The sequence below is a fragment of the Balaenoptera physalus genome (genome assembly GCF_965194825.1).
Source record: "Balaenoptera physalus genome assembly, chromosome: 2".
NCBI classification, from domain to species: Eukaryota; Metazoa; Chordata; class Mammalia; order Artiodactyla; family Balaenopteridae; genus Balaenoptera; species Balaenoptera physalus.
Window position 1 is genome coordinate 143,674,916 of NC_138883.1, and position 26,285 is coordinate 143,701,200.

At 46.9% G+C, this 26,285-nt stretch overlaps 1 protein-coding gene across 7 annotated transcripts in view; it reads left to right on the plus strand.

Moving 5' to 3' along the window:
* The window catches only part of PDE8A (phosphodiesterase 8A), a 149,828-nt gene that overhangs the window by 95,636 nt on the left and 27,907 nt on the right, over nt 1-26,285 (plus strand). For 4 of the 7 annotated variants that reach the window (XM_082448614.1, XM_082448616.1, XM_082448615.1 and 1 more), the window contains 11 exons: nt 1,376-1,454; nt 3,099-3,236; nt 8,569-8,657; nt 10,285-10,336; nt 10,437-10,479; nt 16,073-16,150; nt 20,567-20,637; nt 20,915-21,079; nt 22,500-22,548; nt 22,792-22,927; nt 24,513-24,711. In XM_082448614.1, the coding sequence (XP_082304740.1) occupies nt 1,376-1,454; nt 3,099-3,236; nt 8,569-8,657; nt 10,285-10,336; nt 10,437-10,479; nt 16,073-16,150; nt 20,567-20,637; nt 20,915-21,079; nt 22,500-22,548; nt 22,792-22,927; nt 24,513-24,711 (1,099 nt within the window). The remainder of the gene's footprint in view (nt 1-1,375; nt 1,455-3,098; nt 3,237-8,568; nt 8,658-10,284; nt 10,337-10,436; nt 10,480-16,072; nt 16,151-20,566; nt 20,638-20,914; nt 21,080-22,499; nt 22,549-22,791; nt 22,928-24,512; nt 24,712-26,285) is intronic. The other 3 variants (XM_082448618.1, XM_082448619.1, XM_082448617.1) reach the window with 2 other exon arrangements.

Genomic DNA, 26,285 nt, shown 5'->3' on the forward strand with positions numbered 1-26,285 from the left:
TAATGTATATGGTTCAGTGGTACAAGCAGATGATAAAACTGTAGAGTATGATCCTGTTTTTATAAGTATACGTATTACATGTATATTTACACAAGAAATTGCCTAGAACACCAGTTGATATGCGTAGGTGTTGGGATTTCAGATGATTTAATCTCATTTATTTTTAAACAGATTTATCAAGATAAAATTGACATTCTATACAATTCACCTATTTAAAGTACACAATTCAATGGCTTTCAATGTATTCACAGAGTTGTGCAACCATTGCCACAATTTTAGAACATTTTCATTACCCCCAGCCCTAGATAACCACTAATCTAATTTCTCTGTATATATAGATTTGCCTCTTCTGGACATTTCATATAAATAGAATCATACAATATGTGGTCCTTTTAAATTAGCATAATGTTTTTCAAGGTTCATCCATATTTTGGCATGCATCAGGGCTTTATTTCTTTTTATATCTGCATAGTATTCCATTGTATGGATATACCACATTTTATTCATCCATTCATCAGTTGATGGACTTTAGGGTTGTTTCCACCTGTGGGCTGTAAGTTTTTGTGTGGATGTATGTTTTCATTTCTGTAGGGTATCTACCTAGGAGTAAAATTGCTGGGCCATATGGTAACTCTATGTTTAACAGCCTGAGGAACTGCCAGACTGTTTTCCAAAGCAGCTAGCTGCACCATTTTACACTCCCACCAGCAGTGTATGAGGGTTCCTCACCAACACTTGTTTTTATCTCTATTTTTGATTGTAGATATTCTAGTGGGTATGATGTAGTATCTCATTTATTATTATTTTCTAATTTTAAAAAAATAAACCTTTGTTACCTGTGTAATTTAAAAATGTTTTCAAACAGTGAGGGCAAGGGAGCATGCTCACAGTATAAGGGTAAGTGGAAGCAGGGAACAAAGCTCATGATCCCGATGATCCCAGTTTTGTGCAAAGAATTTGTTGAAAGTGATAGCTACAGATGACGGGCTGCCTCCTTTCTACCAGGCTTCGTGTGGGGTTCTTGACTCCATTTTCTCATTGAGTCCTCACAAGGACCCTTCAGATGGTGAGAAGGTAGAGAGCCAGCAAAGGGCTGTGATCTGACCCTGGGGTGTGTTCCACCTGGTCCACTTGTCCTTAGAATGAAGGAAAGGCACCAAATTGTGCATAGTCATGATCCCGAGTACTGAGGTTGCAGGAGGCATTTATTTCTTCCTTATGCTTTTTAATATTTCCCCCTACTTTTTCTTGAGTTAGCATTAGTTACCTTTATAATCAAAGAACACATTTAAATAAGTTAATGTAATATTCAAAGATTGTATTACATTTTATAATATTTACATTAAGCAGTCCTTTTTCTTTTCTACCCATAAAGGGCTTGTAACTCAATGTTCACTGCATTAGAGAAAAGTCAAGAAGCAATTGAAATTACAAGTGAAGACCACATTGTACAGGTTTGTTGTTTTGGAAGTTTGTCCTTCTGAATTTCTGGTTTGTTTGCATTTTTAAGATTGAACCCCTTCAGTATGGTGTTGTTTTTTTTTTTTCTCTCTTTGAAGTTCAAGGGACCAGTTTTTCCTTAGAGGATTATCCGAACAAAATCTATAAAATATATAATTTAAAATAAGTCCCCTATAGGTAAGAAAAGGTTCCAATAATTGCTTAATGTGCTAGAAAATATTCTTTAGAAATATGGCATTAGCATTTATTATTTCTCACTTTTTTGCATGTTTATTTACTTAGCAAGGAGGGACTTTTATCCAGAGGATTGTTTCTGCGGTGGAGTTGGGTAGAGAGAGACTGTTGCAGCAAGGAGAGGCTCTGCCCATAAGGGCTGCACACTCTCACCTTTCTTACTGTTTTTGAAGATAGTTTACACTTATAGAAATTTACTAGAAGCTACTCAAAATTTCAAAAATAAACTAGCAATTACTTCACAAATTATCCATTATTAGAAAAGTGGCTTCATATAAGTGACTGAAGATACCATGGCTTTCAGATAACAGCAAACAGGTAACATGTATTTTCATATAACAGCAAAAGAGGGAGTTGTGCCCGAGGAATGTTCCTATTGTCTGAGAATGAGCCCCACTTTGATTTTAGTTCTGAGCACTCCAGTTCTTCACTTTAATCTAACTAGTGACTTTCTTGGTAAAGAGTTGATGATGTTAGCATTCAGGATGGTGCCCTGACAGGCAACATTGGCCAGTGGTTGAGGGCACAGGCTTGGTATCAGTCAGGCCTGGCTTCCAATCAGCCTCGGCCCCTTCCTAGCTGGGCATCTTTGGGCAGGTGACTTAATCTGTCTGAATTTGCTGTCTCATCTGTACAAATGGGAATAATATTAACGCTAACAACGACTTACCTTTTGTAAGGATGTTCTGAGGATTAAATGAGTTACTGTGTGTGAAGTGCTTACTACAGTGCCTAGCAAGGAAAACAAACCTTAAACAGTATGATTATTGTTTTATCATCGTCATTATTTGTTCCTATTAGCACATGCACAGCTTTCCCATACATTTTCTTCTAGTCTTACAGTCCTATTTGAAATTTAACCTTAAAGCCTTGCATTTGTAAACACTTCCTAGTTCATAGCCTGCTTTCCAAACTCATTATTCATTTGCATCATATGAGAGAGGTGAAATAAGTGTTTCATTCCCATTGAACAGATGTGCAGACTGAGACTTGGAGGGGTTAAGTGACTTGTGGGAGTAGACCCTGGGTTTTCAGGCTCCCAGTCTGGTGCTTTCTTCCACTGTATCATAATCTCAACAGCCCTTTTGTAGCAGCCCTGGGTCTGTCTCCATGCAGCTTCTTTCCTCTGCTGGTGTTTAAGTGGAGTGGGCCTGCTGCCCTCCCTGCAGCCTCAGGAGAACAAGGCAGCAAGCCCAGCCCGGTGTCATCGGAGCAGAGGCTTCTCCAGACTCCAAGGTTTTTCTGGGGTTGTGCTCTTGTGGCTTTAGAACCGTCGTAGTGAGCGCCAGGCTCCTGGGCTTTCTGGGGGAAAAATATGATGGTTTAGGTTGAACATCTTTGATTGTCCTCTTTTCAAAATTTCTTTTAATTCACATGATGTTTTTTCCTTTGTCTCCCCCCAGTATGCAAATCCAGCATTTGAAACAACAATGGGCTATGAATCAGGTGAATTAATAGGGAAGGATTTAGCAGAAGTGCCTGTAAATGAAAAAAAGGCTGATTTGCTCGATACTATAAATTCATGCATCAGGATAGGCAAGGTAAGTAAGAGGTCACTACCCTTGTTACTCTCACATAACAAAGAGGGAAGGAAGGAGACCTAGCGCTCACTGAGCACTGCTAGAGCCAGGTGATCTCAGTCTCACTCTTCCCAGAAGCCTGGGGAAGTGTAGGTAGTGTTATCTCTGTTATGCCCATTTTGCAGATGAGGAAATTGAGGCCAAGAAAGTATATAAAACCTGACCAGCCAATAAGAGTAACTTTGACACTTAAAATCATTGTTGTCATTTTTGTAATAAGTGAGTGAGTTGATCTTTCTAATAATTGATCTTCTAAGTGGTAGCTGTTGGCAAATGGTCCGGGTAAAGGATTGCCAGTGAGTTAACACATTCTCAGAACACATCGGAGCCCATCAGTTCTCTGAGCCTCGTTCATTCATTCAGCATTTTTTGAATGCCAAGTGTGCTAGGTTCTGGTATAGAAAGAAGGGCAAAACAAAAATCCCTTAGAGAACTCATTCCAGGGTGCAAAACATACAGATAAAAGTAGTCATTGCATTGTGATGTGAGAAGTTACAGCACCCTGGTGCTGAAGGGGTAGGCAAAGCAAGGCAGGCTCAGTCTGAAAGGTTATTTCTCTCTCTGAACTGTGGCTTCTGACAGCACCTCACTGTTACTAGGTTTTAAAATATGATGAGAAGGAAAAGGCTACTGCTTTCCATAGTCACTCTTAGGCTTTTCTGCTGGGCTCTTTTTAACTTTTAGAAGTTGGGACTATGAATCTGATTATTCAGAACATTTGAAAAATTGGTGACCTGCTCTCCTGCCGGCTATCTGGAGGCCCTGTGGAAGTGATGCCCTTTCCCTGTGGCATTTGGCCCGTGCCTATCCCTTAGCACACAAGGGCAGTCTGCCAGAGGGGGCAGAAGGGCTATGCAAAGCTTATACCCCCACTTGGCTTGGGCACCTCGAAGACACCGTGAGTGGGCTGGTGTCCTTTGCTTTCCCGCGGCTCTGAGCACACGAGATGGCTTTGCAGTGAGAACAGGGAAAGAACAGGCCAGCGGTGGGGCCCGGTAATGCACTCGGGAATCACAAAAATGGGCACTGCTTGAATCCTATTTTGCCTTCAGCTTTTCTGTCGAGGATGATGATTTTCTTACTAGACAGAGTGGCAGGTCCTCTGGATAGAGAAACGAAGGCTGAGATGAATGAAGAGACAGACCCTTAGGTGTTCAGGCCCACCAGTGTTCCCTGCCTGGGCCGAGAGGGGCGTCCTCGGAAGGCAGCTCCAGAGCAGCAGCCATTCCAGACCCCCGCAGCCTTTGAGGGGCTTTACCATGGCCTCCCCAGTCCTGGCGGCTTGTTCCAGTGCTGCCACTGGGTCAGCCAGCAGTTCTGTTGTGAGGTTCAGCAGGGTGTGAAACAGAGATGGTGGCTCTCATGCTCCTTGATCTGGCAGCTGCCCTTGCAGTGAGCAGAGCAAGTTGAGATGGGGGTGGGGGCACCCAGTGGATTAGCTGTAGGCCCTGGGATTCACCCAGATCCCTGTGAGCAGCGTCTTGCCTCCTGAGGTATGCCGTTGGGCACCAGGTGTAAAGGGCCTCAACAGCAGGACACCTGTTCTCTAAAATCTGTATTTGCTATGAGCAGAGAATACGAAAGGTTATCGTATTGTCAACCTCTATACTGCTTTATTTCAAAAAGAAACCAGGTGGGGATATATGTATATGTATAGCTGATTCACTTTGTTATACAGCAGAAACTAACACACCATTGTAAAGCAATTATACTCCAATAAAGATGTTTAAAAAAAAAAAAGAAAAGGAACCAGGGCATTTGTTTTGCATGATTGCAAGTTCTTGGGGAGAGTGCAAAAGCTGCTGTTTGTCCTTTGTTGGTACCCTGCTGGTTCACGGGCAACACTGCAGCAGGACAGACCACTTAGCTGTGCAGTTTTTTGAGGAGAAAGATATATGGCCTTTCTAATCAAGTCTCCCTCGGGAGAAGAAGGGCTTGTTGAGAATCAGCCAGCCCTTGGCAAACAGTGGTACCATGGTCAGTGGAGAGAGTTCAGACATGTGCTGGGAACCAAGAGGGAGCCTTTGGAAGTGGTCAGATGACCGGGAGGGGCTTTGGAATGTCAGATTCCAGGTGTCCAACCAGTTGGATATTCTTGGGGGCCGAGGAGAAATTCTGATGATGTTCAAACAGAGAATACTGCGAACACCACTCTCTGTAAACCTCCTGTGCCTGCTGTTCTCAGCCAGTGGTTCCCCTTTCAGGTAAAACTGATACTATTAGGCACCTTGATTTTCAGTCCCACACTCCTGCTTCCTTCCTCCCTTTATGTATCCTCTTGGCTCTCTCCTCCTATTTCTTCTTCCCCAGGTCTTCTCTGTCAGGGCCCTAGAACCCCTGGCCTCCTATCTTCTCAGATACCTGAGCCTTATATTGGCTCTTCTCTTTTAGAAATTTTGCATTTTTTCCCCTCAGAAACTGTCTTGCAGGTGCTGAAGGAATGTTGGCTGCTCGGCTGGCTGCCTCTGATAATGATGTACAGTTGCAGAGCCCTTTAGCTCTTCACACCTTTTACCTTCCCCAGCTCCTGGGAAGCCAGGAGCTTTCCTCCCTCGCAGCCTCCCCTCTTCTCCCACTTTTCCCTCATCTCTTTCCTCCCAGGTTTACCAGGGCTCTTTGTCCCCTGCTGGTTCCTCAGAAAGCTCCCTTTGTTGTTGAGCATCTTTCCTGCTCTGCATAAATGTCTCCCACCTTCCCAGTTTTAGCCCCAGTGTCTTTTCCAAGGTCTGTTTCAACATCCTGCTGTCATTTTGGTATCACCTTGTATAACAGTGATTTTCTCTCATCCCCCATTAACAAAAAACCCGATCCCTCTGCACCTCTGCTGTCTACTGCTCGTTGACCGTCCACACAGTTGACTGGACTTTGATTCCTGGAATGGTTTTGGTTTCTCCCTACCCTTTAGTCCCCTCCATCAAATCCATCACCAAGGCTTGATGTCTGTTAAAGCCCTGCCTTTGAGGGTCCACTGCCTGGGCCTGACCGTGTTCAGGGCCCTCTTCCCACACCCTGAGACTGCGGTGGCTGAATGCAGTTAGGCCTCCCTGTCCCAGGACCCTCCACTTCTGGCCAGTCCACCCTACGCTACTGGAGATTTGTCTCACCAGATCACCACTTTGATCATGTCACTCCCTCTGTGTAGAGCTCAAGTCCCTTATCCTGGGTGCCAGGATTCTGTGATCTGACTTTGGCCTCACTTTTCCATTCAGTAAACAAAAGCCCCAAGTGTTCTTTGACTGTTTACCACCTGCCAGCACAGTGCTAGCCCCTGGGGTAGGACAGCTGGATGATGATGATTTAATTCTTAAGGCAGTGGGCACCCACCAAGAAGGAACTGTCTCAGTAGTCAAAGAAGTCCAGCTCGGTGCTGAGCTTATCCCAGAGTAGAAGGGAGGTGCATGCCTTAGTGTAGTTCTGAGAGGAGCTCAGCCTGAGAGAGACAGACACCTGTGTGAAACCAAACAGGCCATTTACTGGACATTTGCCGTGTGTCAGGACGGCAAGAGTTTATGTGTGTTACCAGATTTAATCTTCATAACAGCATTCTAGGTAGGACTTTACTATTTTCAGGAACTGAAACTTTGATTTTTGATGTATTTTTGATAAGAAATATGAGCTGTGATAAGTGAATATTTTTTGTTTCCATTGTTGACTGGAAAACTTACAGGCAACTCTGTTATCTAAGCAAAGTCATTGCTTAAGTTGTCCTCCATTAGCCGGACTGTCCAGCTCTGGCTGACATGGCTTCTTACACCTTGACTTGGGATCTGGCAGCCACCCACTCTGTTCAGAAAGGATTGGAGGAGAAAATCCTGAATATGTGTTTTGAAGTGCTGATTGATTGACTGAATCGGTCTCCCATATTTTCCCTCTCTTTTTATATAACAGCTCTGTTGAGAGATAATTCACATGCCATACACTCCATCCATTTAAAGTATACAGTTCAGTGGTGGTTGGTATGTTCACAGAGTTTTGCAAATATCACCTCAGTCAGCTTCCCGTATTTCTCTTGATAGTGAGCTTCAGAAGTAACTCTTAGACCTGTCTGCTGAAGCCTTCTCTGGTGGCTGCATGGGGCTGTGGATGTGGAGGACAGGCTCCAGATTCCTGCCCAGGGATCCCTGTCTAGTCCTTGCCCAATTCGGGCACAGGCCACTCTCCCCTCAGAACTGTAGTGAGGAAGGCCCGCACCTCCCTTCTGCTCCAGGGCAAGTAAGCACCTAGCTGGGCTCTTGGGCTGTTTTTTAATTTAGTCCTTTCTTGGCGCCCATTGTTTTCAGAAGGACGTCAGGAAGCCTCAGTAACCATCCTTTGCTTCTGTCAGTGTCCTGGTTTCTCTTGGATCCACTTTCCCAGAGGAGTCTGAAGATGAGATTTTACCATTAGCATTTGCATGCAGGTCACCACGCCCCAAGCATAGATTTCAGAATTGACTTTGTGTAAGAGTAGGGACAGGAGACTTGAGCTAGGCTGCCATGGTGTTCCCCTTCCCACCTGGGTCAGCTTTAGCTCCTGTGGGACTCCGGAAGGTCTGGAAGGACATGAAACACCCTAGGAGTTCAAGGTCCTACAGTGGGTTTTAGGGATTTTTCTAGCTTAAGGACCTTGGTGACTCTTGGAGAAATTCAGAACGTTTTAGGTGGTCACAAAACCCAGCTTCATCCCACGCTTCTCTCCACCACCCTCAGAGTAGGGGAGCCACCTGTAGCCCCTGTTTGCTCACTGTGGTCATAGCCTGGGCATACCTGCTCTCCCATTGCAGTTCCATTCTGAAATGGCAGCTCTGGCTTTTAAGGTCTCACTTGGTTATTCTGCCTGAGCCCAGTCCTGGCTGTTACCTCATTATTCCCACCCTACCTGCAGAGGGTACACAACACAGAGGGTGGCCCCTTCCCTGCCCCAGTCTGAGACTCTCCCCCTCCCAAATGCAGGGTCAGAGGCCGCACTTCCCCTCCGCCGCGGCAGGTAGGAGTTGCGAGAGGAGGAACCTGGACAAGAAAGAGTGCTCCTCATTCGTGGGCCCAGGGCCTCTCTTGCCAGCAGAGAGCCACTGAAAACATACGACCATTTAGACTGTGGTGACCTGGCTTTTGTTGTCAGTCTAGGAGGAGATGGACTTGGGAGGTTGAGAAAGAATTGTCAGATTACCCAAAATTGCCTTTGGGGTTGGGATGATTTTATTATCCTAATAGCTTTAGTGGCCATGGTAAAGGAGTGGAAACCTGAGGTGGAAAATGCTCTTGGGTTTATGTTTTGAACACAATGTATAATGATGCCTACATTCCATTTATAGGAATGGCAAGGAATTTGCTCTGCCAAAGAGAAAAACGGAGATAATGTACAACAAAATGTGAAGATACTACCTGTCATTGGACAGGGAGGGTAAGTGGAAAAAACAAGTACTTCAATCAACATACCATGTTCGGCTTATTGCAAAATTTGCTTTGAATACTTAAGTAAGTTGAGAACTGCATGCAGAAATTTATAAGAAAGACTTGTAACAAGGTCAGGTACCATCAAAGAATGGCCTTCCAGGGTGGCTTCCTCATGGTCACAGCCTGACCCTCCAGCTGGTGACCCAGAGCCGCCAGACTCCGACAGTCTTACGCTGTGTGAGCACATAAAAGACTAAAGTATTTAAACCTGAATGCCACTTTACTGAGCTGTGTGCTAAGAACACTCACTGGTGGACTCCCTATGTTTAAAAGATTTTTATCTAATTTGATAGCCTATGTGTTATTTCTGCACAGAACTATCAAATTAGATAAAAGTATTTTAAATACTCTCATTTATGGAAACGCATATGAAACAGATGTGACCACAGATTGGAAGGCAGTGTGTATCAGGAGCCTAAAAATGTCATATGGTTTGTCTCAGAATCTATCTTAAATAATACGAACAGTGGAAAATTATGAATGTGAATTGTAGAATACCCAACGATAAAATACGCAACCATTAGAAATGATGATCACAGAAAATTAAATTATAGGGGAAAATGTTTTTGATAAATGCAAAAGTCAAAATGTAAAATCATACCTAGTGTATGCTCTCAGTCATGAAAATGAAAGAAGGACAAAAAGACCAGGAGGAGGTGTAGCGATGATGGTTGTAACAACTGCTGCTGTCCGTGAGCCCTTCCCTCCCTGGGCAGGCTCTCAGTGCCTGGTAGATGTCACTTCATTTCATCCTGGCCACAGCCCCGTGATGTCGGCACTGTGACCATCTCTGTTTGACAGATGAGGAACCTGAGACTTAGAGAGGTGAGGCTTGGCCCAGAGTCCGGCGCCAGCTGCCAGCGCTCAGCGGAGCCGGGCTGCAGGCCTCTGTGTTGACCGCGTGGCTCACGTGCTTGGTCACCAGGCTCTGCTGCCAGCTGGCGATTGCCTCAGGGAGACGGCTCTGTGTGGGCTCTCTGTTCTGATTCTTTGCCTTTTTATGGCCTTTCCAAATTTGGGGGAGGTAACTGTAGGGATTGGATTATCAAGGGGAAAAGCTGAAAAATCGAAGGAACAATAAAGAAGTGAGGAGAGTCAGCATCTTCTGAGATAAGCCTCGGTTGCTTTGTTCTAGACTTGCACATTCGGCCCCAGTGTGGCCTGTGGCTGTTTCCATGAATGACTGTGAGCAGACTGTTTGTTGAAACTTGAAGAAGATCATCAATATAAAGGGTTGTGAAAATGAAAACATGTTAAGGAATTAAAGGCTTTGGGTTGGTTCACATGTAGTACATTTTTAAAACCTAGGTATTTTTTATTGTGTGTTGTGATGACTCAGAAGGATTTTGTTGTTTTTACTGAAGAGTCAACTTCTCTTCTACAGAGACACCAGAGAATGCTTGTAGACTCTTGTTTGTTTATTGGTGGCCTTGGCCACACACAATAGAACTGCTCTCCTCCAAGCATTGTATGTATTGTGAAAGAGAGATGCTCCTTTCATAATGAAAAATTAGCTAGATATCCACCAGAATAGAGAGCCAGGAGAGAAATAATACATTGTTTTCTACTTGCAGAAAAATTAGACACTATGTGTCCATTGTCAGAGCGTGCAATGGCAACAATAAGGTATGTAAGGAGAGCCCTTGGGACCCCAGGGACCCAGCAAGATTTCCCTTACTGTATAACTAGGCACTCAGAACTAATGGCTTCTAAAATTCATTTTTAGGCTACGAAAATAGCTGAATGTGTTCAGTCTGACACTCATACAGGTATGGTGCCCCATATTCATTCTTACGGTTCACTGAGCTTTTGAGAAAATAAAAAAATAAAAACAGGCCCTGCCTCTGACGAGCTTGTCTGTTGTGTAGGTGGGACTGTATTTTCCTAGCAGCATGGCAGCATTTCTCTCCCTGACTCCCAGGCTGGTTTATGAGTCAAAGGACCCGAGCACAGGTGGGCGATCTGACAGGTGTCCTGGGGTGGGTCTCAGCCTGTGGGGAGAGAACTGGTCACCTCCAATGCATGAACTTATGTGAAGATGTGTTGAGTGGAGTGTGGTTTGTTGGCATGATCTGTGCTCGAAGAGGCAACTGTGTTGGTATCAGACTACAGTGCTTTAGCAGGGATGCTTTCACCACCAGCCTATGGGGAGGTAGGTGGACCCCATCAGACCCGCCTCACGTCGTATCCGTCTCGTGAGGACTTGATGTGCTTTGGACACCATCCGCTCACCCCATGTCTATGTGACTGCAAGTGTTTTTCCCTGGCCCGGAATCACCTGTTTCCTTCCAGCATATGTCATGGCTTCAGCAAGCCTCTTTCCTACTCTGGCCCTTACCTGTGATGGTGCAGGTCCTCTCCGGCTCCATGCCAGAGGCTCTCCATCCAGCCTGTGTGGACGCTTTACAGCACTCTGCCATGCCCAGGCAGTGCTCTGGTTGCCCAGTTAGTCTGTAAGAGCCTCCAAGGAGAAGACTTTGTCTTCCATCCCTTAAGCTGTTGATGATGTGCTTTCAGCAGTACCGGAACAGTTCACTCATTCATTCTAGGAATGTTTCCCACATGTTTTTCTGAGTGTTTATTGTGTACAAGGCACTGCGCTGAGTGCTTAACTTACGGTGTACTTAGTTGAAGCCTTGCAATAACCCAGAGGGGTAGACGCTTAATAGATGAAGTTCCCTTTTTACAGATAAGGAAACTGAAAGGCTACATAATTTGCCCAGGGATATCCATCTAGGAAGTGGTAGAGTTGGCACTGAAATCCAGATGGCCAACTCCAGAAGCTCTGAAGCACATGCTGGAACAGTTCTTGTGGGCGCCCCAAGAGTAATCAGGCTTTAACCTGAAAAGAGGAGAGACATATTGACACCAAGGGACACATAGCAAGTGATAAGAAGTGATCATTAGTGGGTGAGAAAGGCAGAGGAAGAGGGGGAAGTTCCAGACAGGGAGAGGTGGATTTGAGTAAGAAGATGGGTGTGAGAGGAAAAGCATTCCAGAAATACAGTTACTGAACAGGGAAAGTACAGAGTGTGTTCTAGAAAGAGCAAGAGCAGGGTTAAAATTCTGACTGGTATAAAAAAGGTCAGTGTGGAAAGGAGTTGGGATCGTGAAGGATCCTTAGATGCTAGGTGGGAAATTAGGATTTTCATCGGTAGGCAGTGGGAGTTTGAGGATTTTTGAGCAAGGGAATAGTATAATGACACCTGAGCTCTAAGAAGCTTTTAGAGCCGGTATGTAACAGATTACATGGAAGGAGGGACCAGAGACGAGAATACCAGCATTGCCATCGTGTAGAGGAGAGAAAACAGGCCAGGGCATAATTCATCCAAAACAGTGCACGGGCACCACGTGCCAGGCCAAGTGACTGTCTCTGCTTGGCAAAGCCTGCTTTCTGTGCTTCTTAGTAGGGGGATGGGTAGCACAGGGGAGGAGGAGGGGTTCCGGAAGGGCCTTGCCAGAAACGTGTCAGGTTCCGGGTTGGGTGGTGCGGAGCAGGGCTTCAGCGTATTTTACAGGTGTTCTCGTGTGCTGCCAGGGCGGGGGCTGGGCAGACCTGAAAGGAGTGTTACTCTGGACCTGGAGAAAGTGAGCTTTCTCGGGCGCAGGAGGAGGGAGCTCCCCCCCACCGTGTACGAGGCCGCAGGGAGCCCGCGGTTGGGCAGCGGCTGGAGGCTTGGCAGTGTGGAGTCTGTGAGACCCCGAGGCGGGGGGGAGGGGGCGTCCCGGTGCAGAGCAGGCCCTCCTCAAAGGCTTGGACGGTTGAGAGTGTCCGAGAAAGTTCTCTGAAAGTCTGTTCCCAGCAGAGTGACTTAGGGGCAAGTCATGCAAGAAACCTGGTTCTTAGCTTCCTTGTACCCGAAACGGAGCTCCTCCCGGGGGACCACAGCGTTGGTGTTGGGATGGAGGCTGCCCGTTCGCGGGGCTGCAGGATGGTTCCTGCTCCTCACGGCTTCTCCAGGGTCTCCTGGATTTGCCCAGCAGGCCAAGGAAACCCTGCTAACCTTCCTCTCCTAAAAAGATGGGCAGGGCGGAAGGATCGCATTTTCTGGAACAGGAAGCTGAGCGCAGACACGTGAAGTCACGGGCGGTGCTGAGCCCGAGCCCGGCTCGGCGGCAGAGGCCTGTTGAGCGTTCCCTCCTGCGGCGCGCGGCTGCCTCAGGTCTCGGGTCAGTCGTGGGTGTGGAGCCCTCTCGAGGCAGGAAGGCCTGTGCGCGGGCTCTTTCAGGCTGCGGGCTGGTTGAGAGGTCAAGGTCACCCTGCCGCGAGCCCCTCGGCCCTCCCTGCAGGAGCCCCAGCCCGGCAGGTGGAGGCGCTTTAAGAACCAGCTGCAGAGCTCTGCAGGGACTCAGAGGAAGAGCAGCAGGCTGAACACGGCTGTCGGGAGCAGGAGGGTCGGGTGTTGCCATAGGGGAGTCACTTAAATGCTGAGTAGAAGTTCAAGCCTGCTTTGCCTCCCTCCACTCCTGCCACAGCCCTGGCCTTGGGACACGTTGCTCCTTGCTTCCCTCCAGCCAGCTCTGCCCCGTCTGCGCAGGCAGCGTCCTCCTCCAGGAAGTGCCTTCCTCCTCTGCCGGCCTCCAGCTGCAAAACATGGCTCATCTCCTCCCTGCCCCCCTCCCAGAGGAGACCTGCCCCTTCCTCCTGGGGCTCCTTTTGCTCTCCAGCATCATGACTGTCACTCTTAGTTCACCCGTGTTTGTTCCCCTCCGGACTACCCCCTTTGAGGGCATGGACCCTACCATATTCATTTTCACACCCCTAGCGCCTGGCTTAGAGCCTGACATGTGGTAGGTGCCCAGTAAATGTTTGTTGAGTGGCAAAAAGGGAGAATTCTGAACGATGGAACAACAGGAAGTTCACGGCGCAGTCTTCTCAGCCAGCTCTGTGGACACTGTGTCCACGAAGCTCAGAGGAAGAGGCGCTGGGGCATGTGTGTGGTTGAGAGAAGGTGCAATTGGAAGGGGTGAGCATTTGGAGAGGGCGCTGGGTCATAGGTCGGAGGCAGAGGGAGCAGATGTCAAGGCTGTTCCTCAGACAGGGAAGCAGCTGTGCCGGCACAGGCCACACGTGGTCGGGACAGCGAGAGGTGAAAGGCAGGCTGTTGCAGGCAGACTGTTCCTGTCCTTGACTGCCAGCAGGTTCCTCTTTACCTCTGAGGTGCTGAAGGGTTTTGAGCAAGGGAACCCTGGACTCAGAGTGGTTGTATTAGTGGTACTTTGATTTGTGCACAGGCATATGCAGATGGTTGGAGAAGCAGACGTGTGTCTGTTGAGCATCCATTACGTGCTGGCAGTGCCAGGCACCTAGGAAAGGGAGAGGAAGGTTATTTCTGCCCTCGTGTCATTCACAGCTGGTGAGGAAGTCAGTCAAGTCAGTAAAGCAGGCGGTTACCAGCAATGTTGGGGGTGAGGCATTAGGGGAGGATTTCCCAGAGGTGATGATACCTGAACCGCATCTTACCTTCATCTTCAAAGAGGATCGAGAGTTAACCAGGTGAAGGAGGCGTCGGAGGGGTGCGTTCCTAGGTGGGGGTAAGCAGTTTGCACCAAGGCAGAGAGGTTTGGGGGGTGATCTAGCACATCATAAATAGTTCATGATGGCTGGAGAGAGGAAGTCCAGATACCACAAGACTCTGGGTGCCACACTGGGGAATTTAAGTCTGATCCTAAAAACAGTGATGAACCATTAAAATGTTTTAATTGGGAGAGTGATCTGATCAGATTTTTGTTTCAGAAGGATCACTTGGCTGCCTGTGGAGAATGGGTCGAAGGGGGCAAGGTTGGGGCTGGTAGGACCAATGAGGGAGGCTGTCATTATAATCCAGAGGAGGATGACAGGTGTCTGAGCCAGGACAGGGACAGAACAAGGGTAGATTAAAGAGGTATTTAGGAGGTCGAATCCATAGATTTATCTGACCACTTGAGGGCAAGGAACGAGGAGGAGTCACGGATGACTTGTCTCCAACTTAAGCAAAAAGGTAGATGCCGTTCAGCAACCTGGGATTTAGGAGAAAATACTGAGTTCATTTGGATAGTGAGCTCGTTTGAAGTTCCTGAGGGTGTCCAGATGGAGGTGACGAGTGGCCAGTTAAGATATAAGTCTGGAGCTCAGGCGAAAGGCCTGGGATTAAGACAGCAACACAGGAATTAGGAAAAGCTGTAGAAAAGAATGAGGTCTCTTGAGGAGATTGCATTGTCTGAGAGGAAGGGCTAAGAGGACTGAACCTTTGGGAACACCAGGGGTGCTGAGGAAGAGAGAATGAATCATGATGGAAACTAGGAAGGAACATTAAGAGATGCAAGGAAAGCCAGCGTTGGACTTATGCAAACCAGGAGTCTCCAGGAAGCATGATCAGTTGTGTCTAGTACCACAAGTCAGGTAAGAACTGAATCGTGTCCTTCAGATATAGCAACGGGGAGGTCATCAGTGACCTTGACAAGGTCACTGCCAGTGCCCACATGGAAGAGAAGGTAGCAGATAGCAAGTGGAGAAGGTTCTGGATTGTGGGGAGGAGTACCAAGGGCCTGCCTTTGGATCCTGTTTGTGAGCAGGAATCCAGATGAGGAAGCCGGGAGAAGGCAGAGAAGACAGAAGAAGCTGCAGGTGCGGAGAGCTGAGCTCAAGCGCCAGCTGTGTGCTCGCTCGTCTGCACAGCGGCTCCCAGTTTTCTCGTCTGTGAAATGGGGACAGGTTGGAGAGGCTTGCCACCACATGTGACACCCGGCAGGTGCACAGAGGAGGGCACGAGAAGGAAGGTCAACTTTGCCTTGTCATTGATTGGCGTGGGGTGAGGGAGAGAGGAGTCAAAGACAAGCCCTGTTTGGGCCTCGAAATGCAGTGGTGCCATCCACGGGAAGAGAGGGCAGAGAAGTACACCCCAGACTAGTGCTCCTGTACTACCCTCCCAAAGAGAGGCACCTTCTTCCCGGGGACATTTTAGAGCTTGTATTGTAGAAAAATATACAAAAAAGATTTTTTTTTTCCTTTGGGGCAAGGGTGGATGGAGATCAAAATTTTCCCACCACTTTATTCAATTACATAGAAATATAATAGGTGAAATTCTCTTGAGTTCATTTCTTCTAGTTTTTGCATCATGGGACTCTGTGATTACATAATCTGGAAACTGAAATGCACTCCTTTATGACTGTACCAGGTGGGACATTTTGAGAAAGTCAGCCTCCCTTAAAACGTAATGGTTCGTAGTCTTCATCTCTGTGCACTCTGTTGATTTTTGTGGCATCCTAAATGGTATTCTAACGCTTAAATTTTGTTTCTTAAAACTTTTATATTGGTAAGTTTCCTAATATGTTGTTAAAATCCCTTTGCAGAGGTAATTTATAATTTAATTGTTTCCACAGATAATCAGTCAGGCAAACATAACGACAGGAGAAAAAGCTCACTAGATGTCAGAACTGCTGCCTCTCGAACAAGCAAAGGTAGGTGACAAAGACAAGAGGAGAAAGCATGGTCCTGTGAGTGTTGAACCCATGGAGACGTGTGATACTCCCTCGCCAGTCTTATCTCTGGGTCACCGCCCCCCTCCAGCTCAGGAGAGGGAAGGGGACTTTCTAGCAGTCTGTGTCCATTTCTCCCTCACCCCCAACTCCTTTGCCAGTGGGTTCCATTCTGACCCTCTTGATGGAGTCAGGGAATAAAGGAAAAAAAAAGATACATTTTACCATCTGTTCTCTAGCCGATTTTCTTTTTTTTTTTTTTTAATTATTTATTTATTTATTTTTGGCTGAGTTGGGTCTTCGTTGCTCTGCATGGGCTTTTCTCTGGTTGCAGTGAGCGGGGGCTACTCTTCGTTGCGGTGCGCGGGCTTCTCATTGCAGTGGCTTCTCTTGTTGTGGAGCACGGGCTCTAGGCATACCGGGCCTTCAGTAGTTGTGGCACGTGGGCTGTAGAGCGCAGGCTCAGTAGTTGTGGTGCACGGGCTTAGTTGCTCTGCGGCATGTGGGATCTTCCCAGACCAGGGATTGAACCCATGTCCCCTGCATTGGCAGGCGGATTCTTAACCACTGCGCCACCAGGGAAGTCCTCTAGTTGATTTTTTAAACTGTAACAGCAGACGTCAGTTTATCTGTTGTAATTGTATGAGTAATGCATTGGGAAGTTCTCAACGATATATTCCATTGTGGGTTGCAATTTGCCATGGAAGCTTACCTTTTGGTGGGGAAGTAAGTGAGCTGCATTTGCGGATGTGAAAGACTTTTCATAAGCAAATATTATTTAAGTTCTAAGTGGAATATAATTTTTTAATGGTTATGTAGGTATGTGGCCTGAATGATCTAGGAGTTTTAAAAATGCAATGAAAATTATCTATAGATAGTGTGGAGGCAAATATTACTGCTAGCTATGTACTTTCTTTGACTCAGAGATGAATTGGGAAGCAGAGGGAGCTGATTGTTACTAGATAAACAGCGAAAACTTTGCAGGTATTACAGTGGAGATCCAGTGCCTCACTTCTCTCATGGGTTTGTCGTGAGGACCGGAAGGTACGCCGTGTGTCCCTTGCACTGGAAAGACGAAACGGATCCCACCCCTGCTGCAAGGGCAGGGAGCAAAGTGGTGTTACAGGGAAGAGTGTGGACTTTGGCCTCAGCATTGCTTTGATTCAGGTCACAGCTTCATCTACTTTCTGTGCAACCTTGGGGGTAGACCTTGTGCTTCCATTTCCTCATTATCATATGGGGATCATTATGCTGTCCACAGAGGACCACGTAAGGATGAAATGAGTGAGCGTGGTGCCTGGCCAGGGTCATGGCAGCAGCCGTCACCATCCTCACTGTGGCCCTCATGGCCACGGCCCTCGGGCACAGCAGAGCAGAGGTGAAGTCACTCATGCCCCGAACTGTCTTTACCGCCACACTCTGACTTCTGTTCATCCTTTGGATTACTTTGTCCATTTCTGTATTTTTGAGAGTTAAACATTTTTCTTTTAATGTTTGTGGATTTTAACCACTGTTCTTTTTAATTGACTTATAATTTACATATAATACAATTCATATTAAGTGTTGAGTTCAATAGGTTTTGAGAGTTCTGTACATTGAACTGTATATACTGTAACCACCCAGCCCAAAATAGATACAGAAAATACACACGTGCAGGCCTGCACTTGAACACATGTTTCACCACACAGAGGCATCCACTGATTTCTTGCACCGTAAGTTAATTTGGCCTCTTCTTGTGCTTCATAGAAATGGAGTCGTATAGTATGCACTCTCTGTGTGTCTGGCATCTTTCACTCATTTTAGTGTTCTTGAGATTCATCCTTGTTGCTAGGTGCTTCTTTTTTATAGCTTGGTAGTACTCCATTGTATGACTGTGCCACAATTTGCTTATCCATTCTCTTATTAATGGCCCTTTGTGTTCATCTTTCCACTTTGGGGCTGTTCAGAGTAAGGCTGCTGTGAATATTTTTATGCAAGTATTTTTTGTGTGTGGACATGTGTGTTCATCTCCTACCTAGGAGTGGAATTGTTGGGCCTTTGTGCAGCTGCAAACAATTCTCCAGTGTGGGTTGTACCATGTACCATCACTAATCTATGAGAGTTCCAGTTGCTCTGCATCCTCCCACACTTGGTTATACCAGTGTTCTAAACTCTAGCTATTCTACTGGATGTGGTTTTAACTTTAATTTTCCTGATGACTAATGAGGTTGAGCACCCCATTCATATGCTTACTGGCCATTGGATATCCTCTTTTGTGACGTGATGTTCAAATATTTTGCCCATTTTTATCATTGGGTTGTTTATCTTTTTCTTGTTGGTTTGTAGGAATTCTTTTTATATTCTAGATATGGATATAAGTATTCCAAATATACTGTTCTTAGTCTGTGGATTGCTTTTTCACTCTCTTAATGGTCTTTTAATGAACAGAGGTTCTTAATGAATCTTAAAGTTCATTTTATCAGTGTTTTCTATTATAGCTAGTGCTTTTTTGTGTCCTGTTTAAGAAATCTTTCTCTATCCCAAGGTCATGAAGAATATTCCCCCATGTTTTCTTCTAGAAGCTGTATTGTTTTATCTTTCACTTTGGGTCTGTGATCCATTTCAAATTAATTTTTACATCTAGTGAAGGTAGAGATCAAAGATTAATATCCCCCCCTACTGGGAAACCCAGCTGGCCCATCACCATATTGAAAAACCATCTTTTGCAGTAGTATCATTATTGTAAACCAGTTGACTATAAATATATGGCCTGTTTCTGGACTCTGTTTCATTGTTCTATTAGTCCTTGCTTGCACCGATAGCACGATCGGTTACTACAGTCATATGGTAAGTATTGATATCTGGTAGTGTAAAGTTCTTCAAGATTATCTTGGCTATTCTAGGTCCTTTGCATTTCCATATAACATTTAGAATCAGCTTGTTAGTTTACACACACACAGCTTCTTGGGAGTTTATTTGGTAGTGTCTTAAATCTATAGATCAATTTGGGGAAAATTGAAATCTCGGTAACACTGAGTCTTTCAAACCATGAACATGCTCCTTGTCTTTATTTAGGTTGTCTTTTATTTTTTCTCAGCAATGTTTTGCATTTTTAGTGTATAAATCTTACCTATCTTTCCATTAGATTTATTCCTAAATATTGATTTTTATGATGCTGTTATAATGATGTTTTTTATTTCAGTTTCCAATTGTTTGTTGCCAGTATATAGAAATATAATTGACTTTTTGTGTATTAACCTTGTACCCAGTAACCTTGATAAACTTGCTTATTGATTGTAAGAATAGCATTTGTAGATTCTTTCAGACTTACTGCATACACAGTCATGACAATCTTTATACCTTTTATTTCTTTTTCTTACTTTATTGCATTCACACTATTGTTTGGTCTTTATAAGTATATGTCACTTTCATTATATTTTTAAATGAGAACAAGTCTTTTTATGACATAGTGATAGAATAGTGGTTTTTATTTTTGGTTTAAATGACCTTGTTGGGTAAAATGGAAAGATGGCAACCATGTGCTGATCACCAAAATTAGATTTAAGGAGTTTTGTTGGTCTCTGAAATTTAGAGCATTTGAGAGCCCCTGAGTTGGTTAATCTTGGTTGTTTCTCCTTGGGCCCCAGTTTGGTAAAATAAGGCTGACGCATCAGTCTGTGGAACAGTCTGTGGTCCTTTAAGACCTTTGGTAAACAGCATTTGGCCTGACAGTGGGGCTTTCAGGGAGAGACACAGAACACTATGTGAATATTTTTTCCTGCCAGTTCACTGCCCAGGCTTCTCCCCACCCCAAAGGAACTGGATCTTGACAGGAGCAACACAAAATTAACAAACTTTAGAGTCTAAGATTTGCTGCCCGCCTCACTTAAGATATTTACCTAATCCACCTAGATCAAGCATAACAGTGGAAAGCACCAAAGGATGCCTTGAAAAATTGAACCAGAAATTCATGTATTTCAGTTAATTGAGTTGTATTTATTGCTCCCGCCATATATGAAACAAGGAGCCTCTGTGGCATTGTCTTTCAGAAAATTTTCACTCCTGGAGAGCAGCAAGCTGAATAATTATAAAGCCTTATTGTTAGAAACACAAAAAGAGGCTAACTCTTTGGCCTTGACTTGCTAGATTGTTTCCTCTGTTTTCTCTCTGGCCTGTGACCTCAGAATTTCAGTCTGTGGGCGCACGTGCATCCTAGTGCCTAGAACTGAAGGAAGCAGAGTTGGTGATGCCAGAATCCCAGGCTTGTTAGGATGGGAAGGAAGCTCAGCGACCAGGTAGTTCTGGTCCTACCCCTTCATTGTGCAGCTGAGCACGCTGGGTGGGGCCTGGGGCAGGAAGGGAGACAGATACCCAAGGCTGTGCACACTTTGATTTCTGTATCACGTGATCTCTCCACAGTTTCCAGCCAGAGACGACGCTCCTCCATGGCCCGGATACATTCCATGAAGATCGAGGCGCCCATCACCAAGGTGAAACAGTTTGTGGTCGGTCTCCATTGAGCATGGAAGTCCCTTGTTCTCCTGGTTGATTGTTTTCAGCAAGAAGAATCACCAAGGGATCCACAACAATAATGATGCTCTCCTATTTGTATGGAGCTGCCTCGTCTGAAGAGAGAGGATGTGTGACATGAGCATTTTAACTAGCCTTAAGTTAGCGTTGAGCCCTACTGCCAGCCTGACTCTCTGGATTGCTTTCCCATTGTCTTTAAGATTATGAAACTCAGGTCTTTTTCTTTCCGTATTATAGGCAATCAATATCATCAGTGCTGCCCAGGAAAGCAGTCCCATGCCTGTGACAGAAGCCTTAGATCGTGTGCTGGAAATTCTAAGAACCACTGAATTATATTCACCACAATTTGATGCTAAGGATGATGATCCTCATGCCATTGACCTTGTTGGGGGCTTAATGTCTGTAAGTATATTTGACCAGGCTGCTGGCTAGATCCTGCTGTTCTCATTTGTTTTCTCAGAGGTTATTTGTTTATGTGCTGGCCTACACAGCGCTCTTTGTGTGTGTGGCTCAGTCAAGGCCTAAACCCTCCATTGCTGCCCTCTGGCCGAGCCATCACCCACCTGCTGCCTACCGCCCAGGGGGACCTCAGCTTGAAGCAGAGAAGGGAGGGGCACATCCTAGACAGCTAGCTAGTTTTAAGATTTTGAAAACTGGGGCAGAAAAGAAAAATTTATGAAATATTCCATACCATATTACAAAACAGAATGACTGTATATGTCTAAAGAGGCACCAGGGGGACTTCCCTGGTGGTCCAGTGGTTAGCACTCCGTGCTTCCATTGCAGAGGGCACAGGTTCGATCCCTGGTCCAGGAAATAAGATTCCCGCAAGCCACACAGCGTGCCCCCCACCCAACCCAAAAAAAACAAACAAAAAAGAGGCACCAGTGAATGGGGCGTGGTTTCCCTCTAGAGCATCCTATACAGATTCGGTGACTTCATGGGAAAGAAGGCCTTGGAACCATTTCATTAGAAGGAGGCTTTATACCATGGTTTCTTGAGGGGTCTAGGTGCCTCCTCCACCCCATCTAGTATAGAGGCCTTACAGGGGAAGAACAACTTTGTGGAAAGCAGATCATTCCATTGCCATCTGTCACCTTTTTTGTCTTGGTGACAAAATTCAGAAGTAAAAATTCACCCCCCCTCCTAATTCCTGCTTTCTAAAGTCACTTGATTTCATAAAAATAAGGTTTTAAGCAATAATCAGATGGGTAGAGGGTTCCCAGCGATGATGATATCTAGTTGTGGTCTTGTCTGTTTGAAACAGAGGCTCCTCCAGCCTGTAGGTGAGGGGGTGGGGAGAAAGGATGAGGGGCGGGGTGGGATAGTGCCCGGGGGTGAGGGGTGAAGAGAGGCAGGGTGGGGAGAAAGCACTGCAGGGCTGAGGAGAGGGGCTGCTCAGGGGCTTGGGGTGGAGCAAGGGTGCTTAGAGAGCAGGGAAGAATCTAGTTTTCCTGAGGAAGGCTGGTGTCCACGAGCGTGAGGAGGGTGGCAGGAAATGGGGGGAAAGGGTTGAGGGCAGAGGGGCGTCATCTGGTCCTGAGCGCCAGCAGGACGCTGGGCTCTGGGGCGTCTCCTGAGCTCGCCACCCTGGTGATGCCCCTACCCCCGGGTTGAGCAGGTCCTTCCAGCGTCAGGCTGTGTGCTCCTGGGTGAGTGACCGAGCTCGGGGCTGGCCGCAGAGGTGATCACAGGGGAGCCTCGGCATGCATTGATGGAGAGGGCTGCCCGCAGTGTCCTCTGGGACCCGCTGTCCTGGGGTTTTCAAGGAGTAAAGAATAGTTGTGACTTCCCTTTCTCTTGTTTCCTTGATTTTTATCAGGATGTTTTTCGAAGACCATCCAGGAATGAGTATGTTCTTTCAACAAAAAGTAAGTTTCTACTTTTTAATTTTTTGGACCACTATTACTATTATAGCCACGCTTAAGTGATGAAAATAAATTTTTCAGATAAAAGTTTTAAGATAATTCTTTTTATCAGTAAGAAGTTTTTTGGTATATCATCAAAAATGAGAAACAAAGCAACCGTCCCCTGAAGCAGAACTGTTCTCCCTAAGGAACAGTTAATGCTGTAAAGCCTATTAATTTTGTTCTCCGAATCACATCACTTTGCAGACCTTCAACAGGTTTCCAGCAGTGTAATCACCCCCACCTCCCTTCACGACGTCCCATCACAGATAACTCAGGCCATGGAAAATGAGGAATCCTGGGACTTTGATATTTTTGAACTGGAGGCTGCCACTCATAAAAGGTGAGTCCTTGTGGAGCTCGGCAGACAGAGAGCTTGATTCCAAGGGCCGGTGTGGAGAAAGCCACCCAAGGAGTATGGTTTCTGCACAGAGCCAGTCCCTGGTCAGGGAGGAGGCTCAGGAAAGCGCAGCAGGGCGGCAGGTGTGCTGGATCACCAGGGCCTAGGCCTCAACGAGGGGATCAGTGCAAAGCCGAGGGGAGGCTGCCTGCTTGTGACTGCTGCAGAGAGAGCAAGCACGGAATGGAGCAAGTGAGGTAACCTCTCCAAATAGCAGAGGTTCCTTTTTCTGTAAAATATGGTTATTAATTTCTCCTGCAGGTAGTGATATGTTGAGATAGCAGCAAAGAGCCCCACTCAGAGCCTAGAACTAAAAATTAGAAATACACAGACATACACATTGATAAGAGCTGTCCCCAGATCTTGGTTACTGTGGTGGTGACAGGCATGGGGACACCCCAAACTCCAGTCATCCTGATCTGAATGTGGTCACTGAGAGTAGGGTGGGATTGGGATTTTACCTTCAATTTTGTGCCTTGCTGGAGAAGAACGGTCAACCAAAGGCGTGTGGTTGGCTTGGCACACAGGAAAGGGTGTCCAGGCCTGATGCCAGCCAGCGTTAACCTTCAGGAGAGTGAGGTCCGGACCCTGGCAGACAGAAGGCCATTGCAGGAGAGGTGTGCTCTGCTGGCCATGGGATAACTCGTCAGGTCTCATCCCAGTCTGGGTGACGGTCCCCAAGCCAGCCCCTACCCTTGGCTCACGCTCACAGTGAGTCAACCTTCTAAAACATTCTGTGTCCAGGTACCCCACACAGCCAAGAACTGTGGAAAAGAATATTCCCATTGCAAACAGAGCTTTGGGTACCTGGTTTACATACTGGTACGTTGTATTCGTGTGAACTGGGACAAGGCAGGTCTGTTCAAGTCCTGTGAGCCCGACCACCTCTGGATACTGCCTCAGAAGAGCCAAGTTTCTTGATCTTCCAAGCAAAGGCCAGATGCTGGATGAAGGTGACTTCTCAAGGAAGGGCCTGATTTGGTGGCCAGTTCGTCACCTTCTCTGGGGAGACCTCCTCATACTGTAACACCCACCTCCAGATTGTCGAGACCATCACATGACATGTGACAGCATCTGGCTCATAGGCTGTCATCAGGAACTGCTGTTTTCTCCCACACAGGACATCTGGCCAATGACATAGGTCCAGCAAGTCCAAAGGAGAGGATAGGGTTTAAGGTGGAACAGGTTTAGCCTGGCAGCATGTTGATTTGAAGACTCCACTGGTGTCAGTCGGAGTCTGCATCAGGAAGGGCAGGGTGAACAAACCTCGCCCCAGCCAGTGGGGAGCACCAGGTGAATGCTCCCAGAACTGGAGCTGGGCTCCACCCAAGGTTGGCATTGGCTACCAGGAGAGAGGGCAACAGAGCGCCACCCGCGTGCCACCCATGTGCCACCTGCACAAGCTCCAGTTTGCTGGCCTGCACACTCTCTGAAGTCTGGCTCGGGTTTGCTTGTTGGATCTGAATAGATCCAACACTTTGCCTGTTTCTTTGCTTTGTTTTAACACTGTGGATGTTTTTCTCTATAGGCCTTTGATTTATCTTGGTCTCAAAATATTTGCTCGCTTTGGAGTCTGTGAAGTATTAAAATGCTCTGAGACAACGCTGAGATCATGGATGCAAATTATCGAAGCCAATTATCATGCTTCTAACCCCTACCACAATTCTACACATTCTGCCGATGTGCTTCACGCCACTGCCTATTTTCTCTGCAAAGAGAGGATAAAGGTGAGCTGTGTTTGTGCTCCGCGCTTAACAGGCAGGAGCAGTGGGGCGGGCTGCTGTGCAGTGTGACTGCTCAGGAGGGCCCTGCATGGGTGCAGCCTGGCCCGGGAAGGGGGTGGCCACAGGAGAAGTCAGGCAGGAGGCCACGCTGTGGCTCTGGGGAGTTGATAATGAATTCATGACATGACCCCAGCCATTCTGTGGAAGAATAAGGCTGTTTTTCTGAGGGGTCTTACTCTGACCCCGCAGGCAAAGTTGGATATGGCCCCTTTAGGGCCCCCGCCTCCCTCAGAGTCAGCGGGGTTTGATACCAAGTTCATCATCTTTGCCCAGCACTGCTCCCACCCAGGGTCACCTGCCTGGCCCAGAGTCCCATCATCCAAGCAGATACCCACGTCAGAAGCCTGGGGTCATCTTCAGTTCTCTCGTCCAGCCCCCAGCACCTGGTAGGACATCTGACCTTGCTGACTACGGCCTCTAAGTGTTCTCAGAATCGTCTTCTCCTCACAACGCCCCTGCCGCCGTCCCGGTGAGGGCCCCGTCATTTGTCGTCTAGATAGTGCCAAACAAGAACTCCTGGCTATCCGGCCTCCTAGGGAACTCGCTCTGACCATATGGCTCCCAGGAGCAGCCTCCCATCTCCCACAGGATTTAAGCTTTAAACCCCACAGATGGTGTGCACCACTCGTAACACACAGGCCATGTTTGGGCTGTGCTGAACCACTTTAGTTTCCAGTGCTCCTGCCCTTGACGTGCTGTTCCCTTTGCTGGCGCCGGCTTCCCTCACATCTCCCCCTGCCCTTCAGGAATCCATACCAGCCTTCATTCCTCTAGGAAGCCCTCCCTGGACTACCCTCCACCCCCAACTCTGACTGGGGCACCCTCCTCTGTATCCCCACAGCCTCTTGGGCACCCTCCTGATTGTACTGTCCACTCCATTTGGACAGCAGGCTCCTTTAGTAGCCCAGTGCCCGTCCTGCTCCATCACGTCAGCGCAGGGGAGGAAGGCCACTGGTGCCTACTGGTGGCCATTCAGAACTGGCCCAGGGTCTGCCTGGGGGCCATTTAGCAGCTTTAGCTCCAGCTTTGAGGCCATAGGGGGATGGGAGTAGGTCACAGTAAGGAGAGCGTCACAGGAGAAAGGTTCCATTCAAGGAATGTTACTCACTGCCCACTCCCAAACCAAGCTTCCTTACGTGCTTGGTTGAAAAGCCTTTTCACATTGTAAATTATTTCATTGGGGAAATTTTCGAAGCAGCAACTCGACCTGCACTGATTTGCCAAAGTATTTGTGTTATTTCCTTCAGCATCCATCATAAAATGGCACAGAGGGTCCAGGGAGCTCTAGTGCGTGGCCATTTCACTTTCAGAAGTATTGTGTACTTGAGAGCAGATGAATCAAACTGCTGGTTTTGTACCTAAGAAAACAGAGCCTCGTGAGGAATGAGACCACGAGGCATCACTGCCTGATGTCCTGGCATCTGAGGAAGGCCACATGGTGGCCAGGACCAGCCCTGGCAGTCAGCAGAGTGAGGGCCAGTGCATCCCGGTCCCACTTCCTCATCTGTACCTGGGAC